At 37.2% G+C, this 21,573-nt stretch overlaps 2 protein-coding genes across 17 annotated transcripts in view; one reads left to right on the top strand and one right to left on the bottom strand.

Moving 5' to 3' along the window:
* Window positions 1-16,054, bottom strand: part of NDC80 (NDC80 kinetochore complex component) — a 33,616-nt gene extending 17,562 nt beyond the window's left edge. The window contains exons 1-11 of one of the 3 annotated variants that reach the window (XM_086373071.1): window positions 15,865-16,054; window positions 14,150-14,259; window positions 12,367-12,444; window positions 9,322-9,445; window positions 9,044-9,216; window positions 8,264-8,366; window positions 6,335-6,424; window positions 4,092-4,185; window positions 2,938-3,044; window positions 1,997-2,141; window positions 393-598 (exon numbers count right to left, since the gene is read on the bottom strand). In XM_086373071.1, coding sequence (XP_086229197.1) covers window positions 393-598; window positions 1,997-2,141; window positions 2,938-3,044; window positions 4,092-4,185; window positions 6,335-6,424; window positions 8,264-8,366; window positions 9,044-9,216; window positions 9,322-9,445; window positions 12,367-12,444; window positions 14,150-14,250 — 1,221 coding nt within the window. In that variant the 5' untranslated portion in view covers window positions 14,251-14,259; window positions 15,865-16,054. Of the gene's footprint in view, window positions 1-392; window positions 599-1,996; window positions 2,142-2,937; window positions 3,045-4,091; window positions 4,186-6,334; window positions 6,425-8,263; window positions 8,367-9,043; window positions 9,217-9,321; window positions 9,446-12,366; window positions 12,445-14,149; window positions 14,266-15,864 lie in introns of those variants that run through there. The other 2 variants (XM_086373072.1, XM_086373070.1) reach the window with 2 other exon arrangements.
* Window positions 16,055-16,067: 13 nt separating this feature from the next.
* The window catches only part of METTL4 (methyltransferase 4, N6-adenosine), a 29,507-nt gene continuing 24,001 nt past the window's right edge, over window positions 16,068-21,573 (top strand). For 3 of the 14 annotated variants that reach the window (XM_086373084.1, XM_086373073.1, XM_086373083.1), the window contains exons 1-4: window positions 16,068-16,405; window positions 18,250-18,384; window positions 19,040-19,436; window positions 21,187-21,249. In XM_086373084.1, the coding sequence (XP_086229210.1) occupies window positions 19,047-19,436; window positions 21,187-21,249 (453 nt within the window). In that variant the 5' untranslated portion in view covers window positions 16,068-16,405; window positions 18,250-18,384; window positions 19,040-19,046. Of the gene's footprint in view, window positions 16,447-17,313; window positions 17,497-17,918; window positions 18,013-18,249; window positions 18,385-19,039; window positions 19,437-21,186; window positions 21,250-21,573 lie in introns of those variants that run through there. The other 11 variants (XM_086373081.1, XM_086373077.1, XM_086373086.1 and 8 more) reach the window with 8 other exon arrangements.

The following is a 21,573-nucleotide window of genomic DNA, read 5'->3' as shown; positions in this document are numbered from 1 at the left end:
TTATCCTCCCTTTGCACCCGACATGGTGAGCGGTACACAGCAGATGTTAAACACGTCTGAGCAGTGAGGACGTAAATGAAGAAGTGACTCATGTCCACTTCTAGAATAAAAGGCCTGGGACTTATGAAAACTATTTCCACGGCTTTAGAGACGTTTTTCCTTCATTTCTTGGTTCACTATTGGAAAATACAGGCTATCTTAAGTATGACCGAGAAATTGGGCTGTTACTGAATTGACATGAAGGGATGAGTCTGTTTTTAGTAAAATGTCAATGCTGAAAAATTTTACCTCTTTAGCCAATTTATTCTACCCACTCAGTTCTTCTAAATTGGGATGGACCTTTACAAAGGTAAGTTCTGATGAGGTGCTGCTCTGGGAATGGTAAGACATACCGCCTCTTTGCCTCGGGCATATTTCAGCTCCTCATTCCACAACTGCTGCTGTTCAGCCTCTAGGTCCTTGGTTAATTTATTAATGGTCTGCTGCAATTCATTTCTTTCATGATTTATTCTCTCAACGTCTGCAACCGAGTACTTCTGGTTGTCAACAATATTCTGTAGTCGAGAATTCTCCTGTTTCATTGTTTCACATTCTAGTTCTGCATTGCAAAAGAAATAAATTAAGTTCCTTCAATTCTAGTTGATTAAGATGTCTAAATTTCCTTGTCATTATGGAGAACAAATATTAGTGGCCAAGTGTGAACTATTTAAAGAGTTGATGTAGAGCAAAGCTAATATATAATCAGACTTACTTGGAAAAAAATAAATCAATTTAGCAAATACTCCAGATAATTACTGTCCTTGATATGACAGATGATCAATATTCCAAAGAATAAGAGTTAAATCAAATATCCTAAGGAGTATCTATATAATTCCTACATGAGACAGGCTCAGGCGTAAAACCCTTAAAAGAGTAAAATCAAACTAGGCAGAGACCTGGGAAAATAGTATAGTAGGTCCACATAGCTATTTATTTTGTAAACTGCCAGCCAATGGCTCTGTGATGTGTAGATATCTTTCTTTGTGCTACCTTTGGCACCACAGAAGCATCCCATAGAAGCAATTCATGGGCCACAGTATTTTCAGTTTTATGATTAAGATCCATATGTGTTTATGAAACGAAGGTTAGGAACACACAAGATATAAACAAACTTTAGTTGGGCTTTTATAGCACCTTTTCATGTTATTTTCAATCAGGTTAAGCTATGGAGTAGCCTAGGAGGTAGTGATAGCGATAGAGGATAAGGCAAATACAGCAGACTGAGGCTAGCAAAGATTTAAAAACCTGGCTTATTAATTACAAGGTGGAATTGAAGATATGTTTATATTCAGACAGCATATGTTCTTAGGTTAGGTCTTGGCTTCAAAAAGCCAGGTATCTGAAAACATGTTAGAAGGTATAGTAGGTTGAATCATGGTCACCCAAAGATGTGAAGTGCCAGACCCTGGAATTTGTTAACAATACTTTATTTGGACAAGGAGTCTTCATAGATGTGATTAAGTATTTTGCAGTAAGGAGACTATCCTGGATTATTGAAGTGGGCCCTAAAGGTCATAAATATTCTGAAAAGACAGAGAGAAATTAACACAGACAGAAGAGAGACATGCACACAGAGAAGGCAGTGTGTGGATGGAGGCAGAGACTGGAGTGGCGTGGCCACAGTCTCAGGAATGCCATTGGACTCCAGAAGCTGGAAGAGGCAAGGAATGGGTTCTCCCACAGGGTCTTCAGAGAAGGTGTGGCCCTGCCAATTTCCAGCCTCTAGCCTTTTGTGAGTGGATAAATTTCCACTGTTTTAAGTCACCAAGTTTGTGGTAATTTGTTATAGCAACCTCAGGAAACGGATATAGAAGTCACTAAAAACTTGGCGGCCTGCTACCAACATTTACCATTAAGAGGCAGAAAGATATCAATGACAAGGTTGCTCCGTATGTGCTGAGCCCCGTGTATGCTCCCGCCCCATCCGAAATGAACTTTCAGCACTAGTTGTGCTTACCTACTCTAGAAATTTCTTCATCGAGACCATTCAATTTCTGGTCAAGAATGGCTGAATGAGACTCCAAATTGCTCATGTATGCCTGATACTTCTGAACATCTGCTTGTAAAGAAGTTTTCAATTTTCTCAATGACTCTAGACGATTCTTTAAAAGAAAAAGAATATGAAGTTAGTTATTCTTGTCAATAATTCCATACTTTACTTGAAAGTAAAGCAATATTCAAATTCATCTTAAAGAAAGGTAAATAAATTAGAGTTTTCTTTTCAGTTTTAGAGGGAGTCAAAAAGAACTAGAAGGGGAGTTTACTGTTATTACCCAATCGAGAGGAGTACTTTTCAGAAGCCAATTTGGGATAGATAAAGTCAACGGCCAGGTTGAAAAAGCACAAACATTTAAAAATCTGTTATTTTATAGAACATTTCAGTATCATAATACACAAAATAACATTAGATATCTGGACATCATCATTTAGCTTTTAGAAAGCCCTCAGGATACAATATATTATACAAACTCGTTGATTATCATTCTCTTTCCACTGATTACAAAGCTCAGGGCCTCTTGTTGGTGCTCCCATGAGGTATGTAACATGGGGACCTTGTTCTAAAGATCCTTTTGGTCTGATGTAAGTAGATAAGATTCTTTCATCATATTCTGAACACTGTTAGTCCAAGACAGATAGATCATAAGGGAAAACAAAGCTCTAGGGAGACCAAACATGTTTTCATTAGGAATTGTGGCCTATATAAAAAAAACCTAACTTTTAAGAAGCTTATTTTGCTAATGCATTTCCTAATGCAAATTTATGCATTTTAATGCATTTTGCTAATGCATTAAAAAATTTTTTTTTCTCTATATATAAAGAAATAGCTAGTTTTCTCCATGGAGATACAAGAATGTCAGTAAATGTGTAAGCCTATTGAAGATAACCATGTTTACTAACCGGTTCTTTTTCTCTTTCTTGCTCCAATCTTGCAATTTGTTCATTCAATGCTCTGTTTTTTGCTGCTAATGATTCCAGCTTGGAAGCATCTACGTTAAATAAATCCTCTGGAGAAAAAAACCCCAAAATTTCATAAGGTCTTATCTGCCTAGAAAATTCTTCCCCACGTTTTTACCATTGCTCTCTCCCTCACTTCCTCTAGTCTCTACTTGAAACCCTCTCAGTGAGGGACCTCCTACCATCTGTAAAACCGCAATCCCTCCCGTGGTCCACTGCACTCTCTGCCTCCCAACCCTGCTTCATTTTCCTCTTAGCACTTACCACCATCTGACTTACTGTTCATTTGATTATTGTCTCTAATAGAATGCAAGCGCATGAGGGCAGAGATTTCTCTCACTCATTATTGTATCCCTGGTGCCGACACCGTGGGCGGCACACAGTGTGTATATAATAAATAGTTTGAATACATGAATATAATTTATATGCTTAATTATAACCAAAATAGCAAAGAAGTCACTAGTGCTTATGGTTTCAGATCACTATGAATTTTCCTCTTTAAAAAGAAACCCAACATCATATACTCTGCTTGCTCCCTTTCTCACGTGGACACACTGAAACTGTCCTCACTATTCTTCAGGAAGGTCTATCCCACGGACACACAAGAGAATGCTTTCATTTTTTGGGTTGAGAGTGGCAGGTATCCTCCTATTCTGAATGATTCTATAGTCTTTAGAGGATAGCTTTATACATCTTAAACTTATCTATTTTACCTACCACTCTGGCATTTTATATATGACTATTATAAAAAAAGGAAAATGATGTAAAATACCTATGGAAAATTTTTTAAAAGTTAGCCAGTAAGTTCTGAATGTCACTAGATCATAGCTGAGTGGAAAAATAATTTCTTTCTTTGGAAATACAATGGCCCCTTAACTTTCTGACATGAATTATGGGAGACCATAGATCTTTTCACTAACTGGTACTTTACTTATTAAAATAATAAAGCAAGGACATCCTTTATTTCTCTCCACCTAAGAAGCAGTTATAATAAAAATAAGGAGGTATCTAAATACATTCAAAGTGAGGAGCTCATATAAACATTCGGCATAATAAGATAAGCTACACACCAGCACACTAGGAGCAAAAGCACTTACTCAGCTTGGACTGCAGCTCTGCATTCATCTCGTCAAAGCTGTCGGCACCAGTCATGAAACTTTCATAGCATTTTATGGTGTAGTCCAAAAATAGCTGATTGGGTGAAGCAGATTTAAAAACTCAGTTGTGAATCTCTATTTAGTTTGTTTCACTTTTCTAAGTGAAAATTTAAATATGAATGAAAATAATGAAAGTCAGGAATACCAAGTGGTTACATGAACTCCTGTAAATGAGACACAAACCTAGGGAATATCATTAATTATGCTGCACAGATTTACTCAGTCTGCTACTTCTAAAGTGAATAATGAGGATTAAAAGAACACTTAAATTTGAATAAAGGTGTTATTTAGTAAATGGTAAAAAAAAAACCAAAAAACCCAGAAAAGCCCATATCTTCAGAGAAGGGTTTTGAGAAGGTGAGATGATGCTTATTAATGCAAACGTAAGCATCTTTGGGGATAATCTAACCTATGAAAAATTTAAATGAACTGCTAATCATTTAAATCCAATTAATCTGACAAGATTTGGTTATGAAAGCCAGAACATAATTAATAAAGGCTATAATTTACACTGTAACTTCAGGTTAAAAAAATGGCATGGTTAGTGGAGATCTGAACAGTAGAATATTAGCACTCAATATTTAGCCAAGGGAAAGTAACACTCCATTTTGCAGTTCTGAGGTGTTCTGGTCACTGAGGATGTATCCTTTGTTAGGAGGCAAGGAGAGCTGATAAGAATTTTCCACAGTTAGATGAAGTCAGTATCCCTTAAGACAAACCAATTCCCTCTGCCCTGATGCTCTGCTTACTAAGCAACCTTCTCATTACTTGGTTGATACGGAAGGGGTAACCTGAATAGGTGGCATGAGTATTCCTGTAACTGGAAAGACGGATCACTGGGGGGAAATAAATAGATTTTCATTTCTCTTTGGATGTGAATTTGCTAAGAGTGAATCAGTTTTCTTAAGTTTGGTTGATTTTGATTTTGAAGGTTAAAAAAAAACAACTGAGTCTCTATATCCACAAAGCAGAGACTCAGAACCTGGTGAAGTTTGGTATCTTGGTAATTCTTTAAAATTAAATTAAAAATTAATTTTTAATTTAAAATTAAAATAACTTAAAAATAGTACTTTATAATTTCCAAAGAGCTTCTTTATATATATTGTCATCTGAAATAACAGCTAAGATAGCAGGAATAACTTTGACTGGTTTAACCTTTAGGATGACTATCAAGAAATTAGTATTTAATTAATTTAGTAGGTGTTATAATTTTATTTGGGTAAAAACTGAGGTATAATAAATTTAGTCTAGCACACATATTGCAACATGGGAGGAGAATTCTCTCAAGAGGATCAGAGGCTTTCTAGCTGCTTTTCTAGCAGGGATCACCAATGAAGTATTAAGTCTAAAACAAACAAACAAACAATTAGGCAACACCATGGCAGTCAGTACATTTACCTTTGAATTTGAACCATTGCCTAGGTAGTAATAAAAGATGAGGTTGAGGCTATTTCTACTTTCTTTTTATGACAAATGTTCCAGAAAGTGAAGAACACAATTAGAACACAGGATGTTTATTTTTCATCTTAGGGAACCGCATAGTGATTGGGTCTTTTATATAAGCTAGGGGAAACTGATGTTCAATCTCAATACTATAAATTTATTCCTTGGGGTGGGTGTTTGCTCCATTTGGAGACATAAATTTGTGTGTTTCAGGAAATAGGGCGGAGTTAGTTACAGTTTAGGCTCCATTAAAGGACGGTCTGGGAACCAATTTAGACTATTTTATCTCAGTCACTTTTAGAAGTGGCAACTACCCTAGCTAAAATGGTCAAAACAAAACAAACAAAAACCCCATATGCCATCTATTTTAAGACCCAGTCTTTTATGCTTTGTGTCGACAAAATATATTAGAATAATGATGCCAGTACTGATTATCTTCATTCTAAAAGACAGGGGAGAAAAAGAAATATTATATCTACACATAAACAATAACATGTTATGTTTTAATTCTAATTGCCTTGTCTTTTTTACTTAACATTTCCAAATTTCTATGCTTATTTATTTTTAGGAAACTATAGTGTGAATCCAAGAGTAAATCCATTGACTAGTATTTCCAAAAATAAATTTTAGATTTTCAGGAAGCAAAAGAGACAAGTTCTACAAAAGACTATGTTAATTTCAATAATGACACACTTAGTAAATAATATCAGATGACTGATGTTTATGGTAAAGTAAGGTACCTTATTATGCATAATTCCATCTTCAGTTTCTTCTCCCCAAGGCTGTCCATCATCAAATAAAGGTGAGCTTTCTTTCATGGCATTATGTAACTGGTCAGTATACAAACATATTAAACTGATTAACTTTATGAGGAAAAACACATTTTTCAAGTTTTGCCAAACTTGTTTTCAGTGTCATTTTTAGAAGCATTTACATTATTGCATGACAAAGTCTCTTGAGAGGTTATTCTTTTAAACCTTACAATATAATCCTTTTGACAGTTTAATAACTAAGTCCCTTAGGATTAAAAAAGGATGGGATCCATATTTAGTTCTATTCTACACAGAAAAATATGCTTTCCTGGTGGTTCAGTTGTAAAGAACCTGGCTGCCAATGCAGGAGACCTAGGTGCAATCCCTGGGTCGGGAAGATTTCCTGGAGGATGGAATGGCAATCTACTCTACTATTCTTACCCGGGAAATCCCATGAAAAGAGGAGTCCACGGGGTCGCAAAAGAGTTGGATACAATAATAGAGAAAAATATGCTGCTCTTTTACACTGTTAGTAGCCCATTGAGAACATATGTATTGCTACACATTTTAACATAATTCTGAGAATTGAAAACAGAACTGCCAAAAAAGCTAAGCCAGTAATAATTATTTCTCTTAAATGAACTTAATTTTGGTGCTCAAATGTTATACACTGACTCCTTCAAAATGTTTAAGAATGTACTTCAGGTTGAATTTTATATTGAAGACAATATAAAGTCTTCATTTAAACAAATATTTAAGCTGAAAGTGATAGCAAATAATAAATTATAGCAAAACATTCAGATGTTTGTAATTAACAAGCCAGAAGGAAAATGCCTAAATGTTTTTAAGGCACAGAAATTCCACTTCAGAACATCTGTTTTATAACTTGTTTTAAAAATAAAATTAAAAAGAATTTGCTATAAAACCTAAAGATACAATGTATATCTAGTATAATCAACACTGAGCTAAAAAAAAAAAAAAAAAAAAAAGTGGACTATGCATTAGGAGTATAAAAGAACAATAAATTTTCTTAGCCTAGCACTCATTTACAGGATTGCTGAGTGGGGATACTGTCCTGAGTCAAGAGTTGCTTGTCCTATCCGCTCCTTTCCTGTTCCAAAGGCACTCATAATCCCTTTTGTGTATCTAGAGTGGATGCAGGCAAGCTCCGTCGACTCATCCTTTACCTCTTCTTCACTTGACAAGGCCTCATGTGACAATCAGATTTAATTAAGACTGAAAGACATGCAGGGCATAGCCCAAGATGAAAAGCAGAATCTCCTACCTGTCATCAGGGTAGATAAAGACAGTTTCTGTTGCCGTGTCAAAGGTCCTTGTGAGAACTCTTGCTACTCTGCAAAGTTCAAGGTGAGCCTTATGGAGGCACAAACAGATCCCCAGAACTGGAGAAAAGACCTTACTACAAGAACTGAAAATTCTGAACTGAGAAGATTTGGTTGAAAAAATTTTAATCTGAAATCATATAAACTAGAAATATGGACTTGAGTAAACTTCCCTTACATTTACTAACAAACCACCACTCCTCAATATTATAAAATATGAGAGGAGAAAAGGACTCAGAGGAATCTGAGATAAATGTTTGGGGGAAGTTCCTACTGACATTATTTTGCTGTGTTTTTTTTTTTGTTGTTGTTGTTTGAATTTTTGGGGGTTTTGTTTGTTTCTAGCTGTAAAACCTCATGAAAACAAACGATCTCCTTGCCTTTGGGATATTTCCCTTCCTCTCCTGTGGACTCATGTAGTAACATTTTGAAGAACATAAAACCAAACGTGCTCTGAAAACTGACTCAGACTTGGAGCTAATTGGTAAAAGCAATATTGGGAGAGAAAAATATTCTGAGGAGGAGGGGAAAAAAATCTTTCCTATGTATATATTTAAAATGAGAAATCAAATACCTTGATGCAGTCTATTAGCCAAACCAAGGCTGCCACAATGTGAGGCCACGTATGAGGGGCCCCCACTGTATACATGGAGCTTTTCGATAATGCAAAAGGATACCTATAAAAAATTAGAAAAAATAAGCTAGCATGTTAATTTTTATAAAAATAATGGCTAAATTAAGCAAGAAGTTACATTTAAAAAATTCCAAGTATATACCAACAGTCTTGACTTGTTTAGAAGTAAAATATTTGTTGAGATTCTCTTTGTCATCTTACTCACAAATGATTTTGTGTATTTTTTTGACAATTACTTTGTACATGTATCCCCTAAATTGCAAAACTTGACTTACAATCAAATAGGCAGGACTTCTCTTCTGAAAGATTATTTGTTCCCTCAAATGCAACGTATCCTAAATAAAACCCATGTATGTACTTCTCCTCAAATCCATCTCTCCCTGTGTTTATCCTACGCAGGCTTTTCTGGACTCTTATCTCACTCCATTCTCACCAGGCTTTGACACCTGTCTTTTCTGATCTATAAAATCTGCAGTATCTAGTCCATCCTATCTATTCCTTGTCACATGAGTCGTTGAGGGTTTTATGATCTATCATCTGTACTTCAGTAATAATTCCCAAATAGTTGTTTTTTGTCTTTTCAATTGACCTTGCATATGTGACCCACAGGGTCCATCTTAAAATATACTACTTCTCAAAATCTTTACACACTTATTGAGTTTCATTCTCCTCTGTGTTCCAATAATCTCTCTAGGCTAAAGAGAAATATAACATACAAACCCAAGATCTCTAAAGATTCTTGGAACCTCTTCTTCAAACTTTGTGTCAGGAAGTTCATACGAAGGGCAGAGGAAGCCATAAAGAAAAGTGAAGATCTTCAGGAAGTCTTTAACAGAAGGAGCTTGTAGAGATTTCATGGATACACTATATGCATAACCGTTTTCTGAAAGAAACTACAATAATTTTTAAGAAATGTCAAATGTTTCACAATAGGAAAATTATTGAAAAGTACTTAAAAAGAACACTCACAGTTTACAATATTAAAGAATATAAAATACCTCACAGAGCTGTCGAATACATTGCTGAATAAATGCTTTGTCATTAAGTGGTCTTGGGTCCTTGATTTTTTCAGAAGTAGAAAATATACCAAACTGACTATTCCGGGATCCAGGTCCACTAGTTCTGCAAACAAAATCAGTCAAAATTATTTCCTTCTGTGGTGAAGCCTGAATTATTTCAAGGCGATCTTACGTATTTATTCATTTGGCCGTGCTGGGTCTTAGTCGCGGCACGTAGGATCTAATTCCCTGATCAGGGATGGAACCTGCATTGGGCCACCTGCATTGAAGTCTTAGTCCCTGGATCACCAGGGAAGTCCCATGATTTTATATTTTAACATCAGCATCAAAGATTAAAATTCTTCAGTTTTTATTTAAACAGATTTCTCTTATTCAAAGCAGAGAAAAAAAGAGCACATAATGAAGATTAAAGTATAAAATGAGGCGGGAAAAAATACTCTCTAACTCTGCATCACTAACATACACGTTATCCTCTAAAAATATGTGTTCTGAGTCCAGCAGGTTCTCTGCACCAATAGTGTTCCAGGTCTCTTCAACAACACAGATCCTTTCAACACCCTACTCACCCCTTCATGACGGCTCCTTTACTTCCAATCTCTTTATTTGCCATTATTTATTGTGAGAAAATTACCTTTGAGATGTTGAAATAGATTGTGTGTGCTTTTTTCATGAATGTTATTGTCATGCGATATTATGTATCTGACTGTGATTTACCATAAATATATGTTACTACTTTTTAGTCATTAATACCTATAGCATATATGCCCCATTCTAAGCGCCATCCCCCCAAACAAAACTTCATTTGTTTAAACCTTTATAATAATTCCTTTTGCTAATCTTTGTGGCCCAACTTACCTAACTATTGTAGTTTATTATACTTGGAACAGTACTTTTCTTTATTGGACAGACTCCACAAAGCTGAGTTACAGCAAACATTGCTCTAATATCTCAACTCTGTTCATCAAAACGGAGTTTCTCCCTGCAAGTTTGCTTGCCGCTTACAAATTCTCTTCTGCCCAGGCTCTCAAAGTTCTGTAACTTGGGCCCTCTTTCACTGCTGCTCTGACTAATTAGCTAATTTCCCCCCTGAGGATTTGCTAACTTGAGAACCACTCTCCTACCTACTGCTAGTAGTTACTCTTTAATATGTACATATATTTTTTCACCAAGGAATACATGTATAGACTCAGCTCTTATTTTACACAAAACGCTAATAACTTTTCAAAAGTACTAATAGCTTTTGAAATTATTGAAGTATTTCCTAACCAATCAAAATACTGTAATATTCAACTTACAGTTTAAGAGTGTAGGGTCTAGAACCAGAGTCTGTGGTTAAAAATGCTATCTCTGTTACCAGTTGTATGACTTTGGGTAACTTACTTAACGTCTCAGTGCTTCAATTTCCTTATCGATAAAATGAAGACAATAACTATCTACACATAGAGAGTTCTGAGGATTGAGTAGAAGAGACATAAAATAGCACTTTTCTGGCTTGCAAAAATGCTCAGCAAACATTAGATTTTATCATCATTATCCCCATTATCTCTGAAGTTTAGCTCTGAGATCAAAGTTACATTATAAAAATTCCTTAGGATTTTTCAGCTAGAATGAACACCAGAGACAGTTTAACCTGGGTTTATGACAAAGATTTTTCATAAGGTAACAAATATGTCATCTCTAAATATTTTCAAAGTAGTTAAATAAACACCTGTCTTGAAGTTACATTTTAAGTTTTGGTGAGATTAAAAAAAAAAGTTTGTTTTGGAGTTGGGAATTTCTTTAAGAAAATTAACTTTATTGAGGTATAATTTGCTTAGAGTAAAATGCACCTGCTTAAAGCACAGTTTGATGAGGTTTGACAAGGTCCACACCTGTGAAAGCTCTACCATGATCAAGATCAAACGTTTCCATCATCCCAAAGTCTCATCCCTCTAAACAGTCAATCCTTACTTCACTCCAGACAACCTCTGATCTACTCTAGACAGCGGTTCTCAAAGTGTGATCTAGGGGATCTGAGAAGTCAAAACTCTTTTCACAATAAAATTAAGGTTCTTTTTCACCCGTTTCGTCCTCATTCTCTCTCTCCTGAGTGTACAGTGGAGTTTTCCAAAGGCGGGCTACCTGATGCCAGATACTGCAGCAGACTGAATTCAGAAACAGATGAGAATCTAGCTACCTTTTATGAAGCCAGACATTAAGAGACTGCAAAAACGTAAAACAATGTCACCATTCTTAGTGAAATACTTTTGTTTTTTAAAATAAAGCATGTTATTTATGTTAACATGTAATAGGTTATTGTTATTTTAACTTGAATAAATATTAAAAATTTCCCCCTCAGTTTCAATTTCTAATATAGTTAATATCTACAGATATAGCCCATAAGAGTCCATAATATTTGTTTTTGTTGTTGTGCAGTCGCTAAGTCATATCTGGCTCTTTGTGACCCCATGGACTGTAGCACGCCAGGATTCCTCGTCCTTTCAGAGTATGTTCAAATTCGTGTCCATTGAGTCGGTGATGGCTTCCAACCATCCTCTGTCGTCCCCTTCTCTTTCTGACCTCAATCTTTCCCAGCATCAGGGTCTTTCCCGATGAGTCAGCTCTTTGCATCAAGTGGCCAAAGTATTGGAGCTTCAGCAGCAGTCCTTCCAATGAATATTCAGCATTGATTTCCTTTAGGATTGACTGGTTTGATAATATTTAAGAGTATTAAAAAGTCTGTGACTAAAATGTTGGACTAGATGATGATTCCTAACGTTAAAATGCTGATTCCAGAGTGTCTATGTGAATTTTCCATCAAGAATTCACTTGTAACAATGAAACAGTGGTCTGAATGTTTTGATGTATCTTTCAGCATCATCTAAGGCAAATATAATCAATTTATCCATTTAAAACAGAGGAAAACAAGATTATAACTTTCTGTAGAAAGGGACCATGATATCTAATTTTTTGTACTTTGAATATTTAACTCAATGTATGGCTATAAGAATCTTTTCCATTAGAATTAATAAAAAATATCATTACCTTTTACCAAATACAGAGGTTTTTCTTTCAGATGTGGGTCTGTTTATGTTCAATTTTCCAAAGGTTGATTTCTCTTTGCTTTAAGAAAAGGAGAAAAACAAACTCTTCAAATGAATGGAAAAATATTAGTTCAAGAGACTTTTGGAAATTTGTTACCCATTCCCAACAAAAATAATTCAAAAGCATGAAAATTTTCAGCAGCAATTACAGTTGTTATAAATGGGATAGGCTTATAATACAATATACATTTGCTTAACTAAAGTGTTAAGAAGTAGGGAAAAAAAACATATCTACATTGTTATTTTAATTATCTTAAAATATGTACACTTATGGATAACAATTTCAAAGGAAAATGAATAATTTAAAAATAGGTATTTTCAATCATAGACTGATAGTCACACTCAAATTTTGTTCCTTTGAGGCTTACTCTTTATTAGAATGTGGCTATACTTAAGAACATACATTATGTCAATTACTGACCAAAAATATTGACAAACGCAGTCTTTTAGCTTCTGACAATTTAAGGCACAAATCTTTTGCAGTAGTAACATGCAAAAGTACAAAAAATTTCTCTGATTTCAGAAGAAAAAAACGTATAAGTATTTCAAATTTCTAAAAGTAGCAGAGACTCATACAATGTAAACCTAAGTAATTTAAGAGCAGTTAGCAAGTAACTTGTACCTTGGTAATATAGGATTGATACAACTCATATAGATTACAAATAGCCTTCTCTTAATTTTAAGAAAATCATTCACAGGGAAAAATTAGTTTATGATTGAACGTTCTCCCCACCCCCAGTTGATTTTTTATTGAAAACCTAAAAAAAAAGATTGAAGTATAGTTGATTTATGATGTTACAGGTATACACCAAACTAAGTGTTTATTATATAGGTTGGCCAAAAAGTTCGTTGGGATTCCTGTAATAGCTGGCATGTATATACATATATATACACACACGCATATACTTTTTCAAATTTTTTCCCATTACAACTATTATACATTATTACAGGATATTGAATACAATAATAGCAAGTTCTTCTGGACACCTTTCTTGGACACCAATGAATCTCCAGGAAATAGTTTAGAGAAGCAGTGTTCTATAGGTGGCTCCTAAACTGCAGTTAACTGTCAGAGCAAGTAATGGTTTTGATTGAGAACTGTGCTAGTTGACTAAACTGCAGTAAACTGAAAATTATAGCACAGAACCTGCTCAAACAAGCAGCTCTGAGGAAAGCAGGAAAATAAGAATGATAAGAGCACTGAAGGGGAATTAGCAGTCCCTTAGGGATTGCCTTCAGAGAAGGTGATGGCACCCCACTCCAGTACTCTCGCCTGGAAAATTCCATGGATGGAGGAGCCTGGTAGGCTGCAGTCCATGGGGTCACTGAGAGTCGGACACGACTGAGCGACTTCACTTTCACTTTTCACTTTTATGCATTAGAGAAGGAAATGGCAACCCATTCCAGTGTTCTTGCCTGGAGAATCCCAGGGGTGGGGGAGCCTGGTGGCTGCCGTTTATGGGGTCGCACAGAGTCGGACACGACTGAAGTGACTTAGCAGTAGCAGTAGGGATTGCCTTACAAAGTTTGTGGCTTTTGAGATTTAACTATCAAATGAGATAAGACACAACGTGGAGTAAAGGCCCACTCTAGCCTTCACTGACTCCAAATCAGGTACCGCTGACAACAGACAAGATTCATCACATTATTACTCACACTACATATTTGCATTAACTACGTTTACAGATTTCTCGGCCAAAGACAATAAGGCATGAGGTACTCACGTTTGAGGGGTATGGAGACCTGGTTTATTTAAGTCCTGGGATCTTAATTCCTGCATAGACAGGCGGCCAGCACCACCGGTGGAAACTGAACTGCGTTTCATGCTTATGACCTGCATTCATAAATTTGGTATTAAACAAGTCTTTCCAGATGTAGATGGTACATTAAACCTCAACTATTATCTTCATCCTCAAACAGAAAGGCAGACAAGTTTCATCGTTCTTTCCTGGGTTATCTTGTCATGTAAGCTTAAGTCCTCATTTACAGGGAATATTTATCTATTTGATTTCCTTTAAAAATTTTCAACAAGTGAAAATACTTACTAACTGCCTACCATGTACAAGGGAGTGTGCAAAGCAGTACAAACAATAGAAAGGTAAATAAGGTATGATTCCTCTTCACAAGGGAATTTATGGTAGTTAAAACCCTGAATCCTAACTCTGATCACATTACTACTGTTGGCTGTGCCTATTTTGATGGGAAGTCAGAGGCCACCTGACAACAACTACCTCTGATGTTTCCTTTGGTCTCAAAGGAAACCATCCTGTTTTCTTTTCCTAATGGCCATCCTCTTTAGCTCTGTCCTTCACCTTCTCTTTCTCATTTATAGTCTTCAATTACTGGCCCTCTTGCTTCAACCTCCCTTTTATCAAGGATAAATTATCTGGTCTACAGGCCGTGTCCAGTTCCTCAGACTACATTCACATCTCACGCCCTTCCCACCTCCTGGGGTATCTTTCACTGACAAATCTTCGGATTCTATTGTTGCTTAGTCCAACCTCACTCTGATCGCTGCAGGACAGGCCAATTAATCTGAGATGCCAGGGAGGTGAGGAAATAAAGTAAAATGGCCATTAATCTTGAAAATATCTCTTAGAATGGCAAGTCTTAGGCAGGGGATGTGTTAATTTCTTCCTTCCTGTTATCTACAGGTGGACAGGGTTCTGAACAAAGGCACTCTAGTTTAACAGGCAGAGGGGCAGGATTCTCTGAGGTTGGCCATTATATATGATTATAATAACAAAAGCAACAGAAAACAAGTCAAAGAAACAGTTCTAACTAGAGTCAAAATTGGCTTTTTTCTGCAACAGGATCTTGTCTTCGAGGCATTAGACACTGTACTCCTCACCTTTCCAGGTCCTGCCCTGGTTTCCAGGACAATGGACATCTGTGGTTATCCTTTTCTCTAAGCTCTCCTTTGTCTTTGAAACTGATACACTCTTTCCTTCTTTGTGTGCACACCCATTTCTTCTTCAGTATACACTTCTGTATCTATTAAACTTTTCCACTCTCACCAATATGTTTCCTCCCAATCTCCACTTAAAATGTACTCTCAGAATCTGAGATTAATACTTCTGCATGTACTCCGTACACGGCATCGGGATGTTACACTAATAGCTCAAACGCAAAAACAACAAACAGTTCCTCATCTTGTCTTCCTCTATGTGCTCTCATCAAATTTTCCCTTTTTCCTCTCTCCAGGCCCTCTTCTTCCCATCAGTGTCCGCTTGGCCCACCCCTTCTCCCTCGGAAAATCACTGCCATAAGAAATGTACTGGACTGCGGGAAACTAGCGCCTCGTACTGACTGACTCGAGAGGTCGGTTACAACAACAAACACCAAAACGTCGCCTCCTAGGGCTTGTGAATCTAACCTGGAGACCTGGCGTTCTCCCTCCAGCTGCCCGGAGCAAAATTAACCAAAAATCATTAGTTACCTTTCTTCCAGCTTCCCGAGACGATCCAAAGACCGAATTGCTGTAAACCCTGCAAGTGCCCGCTGGACAGGATAGCAGCCGCCAAAACACAAACTCCTTCCACCCGCCGCCGCCTTTCGAATTTTAAAATCTCCGCCGGCGTGTACGTCATCGCGCAGGACGTGCGCGCGCGTGCGCAATTTTCTTGCGCAGCTCTCGTACGCAACTGTCGCGCGCCGCTCCTCGTCGCCGGACGTTTTGCGTGTTGCTGGCGCGCCGCCACCTCACTGGCTGCACTGGTTTTTCCTGGCCACTGTAAGCGTCCTCTGCAAAGTCAGGTCCGACCTTTGAATTTAGCGGTGAACGCCGGAGCGCTGTACGTCACTGAGTAGCGAGCAGAGCGCTCCAGGCCTGGAAACGCGTTTTTTTTCCGTACAGCAACATGGTCGCTCCCGTCGACTCTTAGAAAAGGAGAATTTTTTTTACCCCCCCGCCCCCCCCGCTTTGTCCTGAAAGGCGTGTTTTTCAGGATCTCTGGGTTAGACGCGTGCTGTTTCATGAAGTAAGTCTGGGAAGTACTGGAAGTACTGGGAAGCCGGCGAGGTAGGCGTTAGTGACAGCGAAATGTGGCCGCAGTCCGCCTCAGGGTCGCGCTGCTGATGCAGGCGGGTTCTTTACGGACTGAGCTAGCAGGGAAGCCCAGTAAGCTACTTTGGTAAAACAGGACATCACCCGCTCTCCTGAGTTTGAACTCAGAGTCAAACACAGCCCCAAACCTGGAAAGTGATGGGGGTGACAGGGGAGCTCAGAGCTCCAGGACTGGATACCTGGATCTTGTAGCAGTTGTGCCATCAACGAGTTGTACATACTGTCGTGGTCCGGGTGCGGGTTGGAAAAGGATTTCCAGACATGAGACAGAATGAGAGGGAAATAAAGTTTATTAGAATGGGAGACGCTGTTAGAACAGCGGGCCAACTCTAAGGAAAACCGACGTTGAACAGGGGTCCTTAGTCCACTTTTATACCTAGGGTACAAGGAGTGGAATAGGGGTCTTGCGGGTCATTTGCAGATTGGATGAGGCGTGTATCCTGGGTGGGGGAAGAGTAGGGCAAATACCTTCTCTTTAAGGAGTAGGAGGGGAGACAGGTTATACTGTTCAATTAATAGTTACAGTATGGAGAGGGAAGGACCATAAGGGTCTGGTTTTTCTATTCTTGCATTCCAAGACCCTCCTTGGTTTTATCTGCTCTTTCGTCCTGGGATCACCTACACATACTTTAGGGCAAGTCACCTTTCCTGTGTGAGTTTCAGCCTTCCCATCTACACTTCTAGCTTGCACTCTCCGTTTTAGGACCACTTCGCCACAAGTGATGACTCTTGATAACCCGTGGGCTGTAGCCCGCCAGGCTCCACTGCTCATGGGATTTTCCAGGCAAGAATACTGGAGTGAGTTGCCATTTCTTCCTCCAGGGGATCTTTCTGATCCAGGGATGAAATCCCCGTCTCCCGTGTCTCCTTTGGCAGACGGATTCTTTACCACTGAGCCACCTGGGAAGTCTTGCTGATTCTGAAGGGAGGACCAGTAACAGAATTACTGTCACCAGCAGCGTTTATTTGATTGCTTTGTGTGAAACACGAGCACAACACTTAAAAGTTAGTTACCTTATTTAATTCTCTGAATTGCCCCCTAAGATGTCCTAAAATGATTAAATCGAAGCTCAGTGAAATCAAATAACTGGTCCATGGTCATAATGCTAATGCAAATGATGTTAGAAATTTGAATCTATATACATTGCTACTGTTATTAACTGTGCTATTAACTGCTTAATGTATTTCTTATTTTATTTCTTATTCTATATCACCTTTTAAGTTCTCCACTACACAACTTTTAGTAAGCAAAATCCAGAACTGAATGCCTTTTTTGGTCTTTTTTTTTTTTTGGCTGTGCCATTCGGCCTATGGGATCTTAGTTCCCTGACTGGGACTGGAACCAAGAACCTGGAATCCAGACTCTGTGAAAGCCCAGAGTCCTAATCACTGGCGTACCAAGGAATTCCCTAAAAACTGTCTTTCAGGAAAAGATAAGTTCTGAAAAAACCTAGTTGCCAGAAGAGGACTGCTCAGAACCAATCGCAGATCTGGACTCTTTACCTTGCAGTTTTGCTAGGGGTTAGTGCTTCTGATATCCTGTTACAATTGCATTTTGCTGTTTTGACTCTTTCTGAACTCCGTTGGTAGCAGTGATTAGTAAAGCAGTTGTGCTGGAGGGGCTTACTGTAGTAAGTGTGGTTTAAAAATGAGCTGACACCCTAACAGCTCCTATGGAAATTCTGTGGCCTTCTCTAGGCTTATGTCGTTTAAAAGGCTGAATTCTCATAGGTAATGCAATATTCTTTGGTTTGACAGGACACTCACCATTTTAGGATTCAGTGTCTTCGTGACTTGTAGGCTGTAGACCTACTGGCTAGAGCCAAGTGCCAAGCGGGAGGTTGTATGGAGGCTCAAGAAACAGGAGGATCTCTTTGGGATTCCAGAAAAAAGGTCAGGTTTTCACCCTCTTTGGTCAAGTTGGATGAAATTTTTGAATTATCAACCCTGAAATTAAAAGTTTACATTGTTTTAGATATAGAGAATAGACTTATGGACATGGGGAGCAGGGAGGAGAGGGTGAGATGTCTGGAGAGAGTAACATGCAAACTTAGATTACCATATGTAAAATAGATAACCAATGGGAATTTGCTGTATGTCTCAGGAAACTCCAACAAGGGCTCTGTGTCAACCTAGACGGGTGGGATGGGGAGGGAATTGGGAGTGACGTTCAAAAAGGAGGGGATATATGTATATCTATGGCTGATTCACGTTGAGGTTTGACAGAAAACAGCAAAATTCTGTAAACTAATTATCCTTCAATTAAAAAATCAATATTAAAAAAGTTTATACCGTTTTAATGTTTCATTGCAATGTTTTATTTTAGTTTTTCTTAGTCCTACTATACATATTAACAACTTAAAAATTTTAAATTTGCTTCTGTGTACATTCAAGTTTATATACTTGCACATAAAATCTACATGTGTATGAAGTATATTTTTATTGAAAAACAGGACATTTAAGAATTTCTCAGGGAAGTTTTACTTCTAGTCAAACTAGGATTTTACTTCTAGTCTCTAATTCCAAGAGGTGTTTGTATGTTTTAAAGGAAGAGAATGTCTGTGGTGCATGAGCTATCACCAGGATGGCTGCTGGATCACCTCGCTTTCATTAACAAGATAAGCTATGAACTTCACCAGCATCGTGAGCCTTGTTGTAGTAAAAGCCGGCCTACTTCTTCTGTTCACCTTGATTCTCTTCACATGGATTCTGTGTCCTCTTTTGGAGCCTCTGCTACATTTGTTCCTTCTACCAGTAAGCCAGAGAATGATGATAGAGGAAATTGTGAAATGTTCATACAGAAATATGTATTTCGATCTGAACTGTTTGATATCAGCAAACCTTATATAACTTCCGCTAATCACAAAGAGTGCCAAGAAAGTAAAGAAAAGGAAGATCTAGTAAATGATGTTAAGAAAGAAATCTTCATTTCTATTAATGGCAAGGTAATAACTCTTAAGAAATTTTTATTTTTCTATACAGAACACAAATGTATCATTCCAATGTCTTAAATATCTTGTGATTTACTAATTCTAAAGAATAGTCAATAAATCATAGTGATACTTTAGCATATCCAGAGTAATTTTAATTTTTTGCTAACATTCTACCATTTTTAGAAAACCAAATTTGCGTATCTCAAAAGTAAGCAAAGTTGATTCAAAAGTGAATGCTCTGTAAATTAACAAACAAAGCTACACAATAAAAAAACCCTGTCTGCTTAGGTTTCTGTATGAATTGCATGTTTTTTACATATATTTTTGCTTAAAAACATGTTTTGTTCTCTATAAAATTCTAAAGCAGTATATAGATTTGGGGGGAATTTTAGAGATTTTTCCTTTGGGGATAAACTTGTATAATAAATGTTTGGAAGAAGGGTAATGTTTTTGAAAGATTTCTAGTAATAAAACTAGAAAGTTACTATGGGAAATGTATATATTCTGAAAGTATATATATTTGTATACATATTGGTGTTATCAGAAGTTTTGAGAATGCCATTAGGGTCAAATTAATTATGCTTTAAATACTTTTTATGTACTTGAAGAATTCAGAGATGATTATACCAAGTCCATTTCAGATAGATTATATTAACTTTTTTTTTGTTGTTGTTAGAGATAGGAGTTACATTCATTATTCAACCAATAAATGTTTCTATGTGCTGTTGCAAACAGAGTGAGGAAACAAGATAAATATAATCTGCTTTTTGGACCTTATAGTTGGGTGAGGAAGAAAGATACCAATATAAGAAAGCATGTTGAGATGTATAATAAGGAAAGTAATAGAGATTCCATTTATTCATCAGCCAAAAAACTTTTGTTAGCCTGCTAGGAGTTTGCAACCATGTAGGCACTGAGATTTCAGCAACAACAAGTAGAAAGTCCTTGCTGTGTATTGTACTCACATGTTCTTTGGAGTTGTTACATGTAGAACAGATATATCTTATCTGTACTCAATCTTCAGATTATGTGTAAAGATCTATTAAAAGTACATTGCAGATTTTTTTTTGGTGTAGAAATTAAGAAAGTTCAGAATAATTACCCCACATAGCAACTGATAGATTTCACTGTTGACTCTTTACTACAGTATCAGTTTCCTTGTGTCCATGGATGTCAGTGCTACATTTTATATTATATCGTTCTAGTTCTTTCTAATAGCTAGGTGGCCTTTTATCACCCATTAAGTTTGTAGTAATAGTAATAATAATTATTATTATTTGAGAAAGCTTACCTCCCTAGTCCATACTCTTTGCACTTATTTCAACCTCAGTAGTTAATTATTTGGAGAAGGCAGTGGCACCCCACTCCAGTACTCTTGCCTGGAAAATCCCATGGATGGAGGAGCCGAGAAGGCTGGAGTCCATGGGGTCGCTGACGGTCGGACATGACTGAGAGACTTTCCTTTCACTTTTCACTTTCATGCATTGGAGAAGGAAATGGCAGCCCACTCCAGTGTTCTTGCCTGGAGAATCCAAGGGACAGGGGAGCCTGGTGGGCTGCTGTCTATTGGGTCGCACAGAGTCGGACATGCCTGAAGTGACTTAGCAGCAGCAGCAGCAGCAGCAGTTAATTATTACCTCTTATAGAATGAGATAGACAATATGGAAAATGTGGTAAATAAAAAAGAAATATTAATGTATTTCAAAATATGAATATTGTGGTGGATGGCCACAAAATTTTTTCCCTGTAATTTACTCTTTAGAAGCGTAAGAGATGTGTTGCTTTCAATCAAGGTGAACTGGATGCTATGGAATACCACAGAAAGGTATGGTGTAAAATGTTCATTGATGACATTGGAAGGTTAATGTGAACTAGTATAAGTAAATGGACAATGTGAATAGAGTGGTCTTAAAAATCAGGCAATCATTTTGATCAAGGTTAGAATTTAACAGTGGAGTGGTTTATTGTTACTTCTATAGTAATTAACAATTTAAATCTATTTTTATTAGAACTCCATATACTTAACATACATTTAACATAAATAAACATATGCTATATTGGTAAAGTCTCGAAATTTTTTAAGTTATAAGAGTCTACTATCAGTAGGTAAAAGATGGGATAAACTTATGCTACATTGCTTAAGCATATA

The sequence above is a fragment of the Bos grunniens genome, chromosome 24 (genome assembly GCF_055505025.1).
Source record: "Bos grunniens cultivar Pamir isolate PY7600 chromosome 24, Bosgru_T2T1.0, whole genome shotgun sequence".
Classification (NCBI taxonomy): domain Eukaryota; kingdom Metazoa; phylum Chordata; class Mammalia; order Artiodactyla; family Bovidae; genus Bos; species Bos grunniens.
This window is presented reverse-complemented; position numbering and strand designations above follow the sequence as displayed.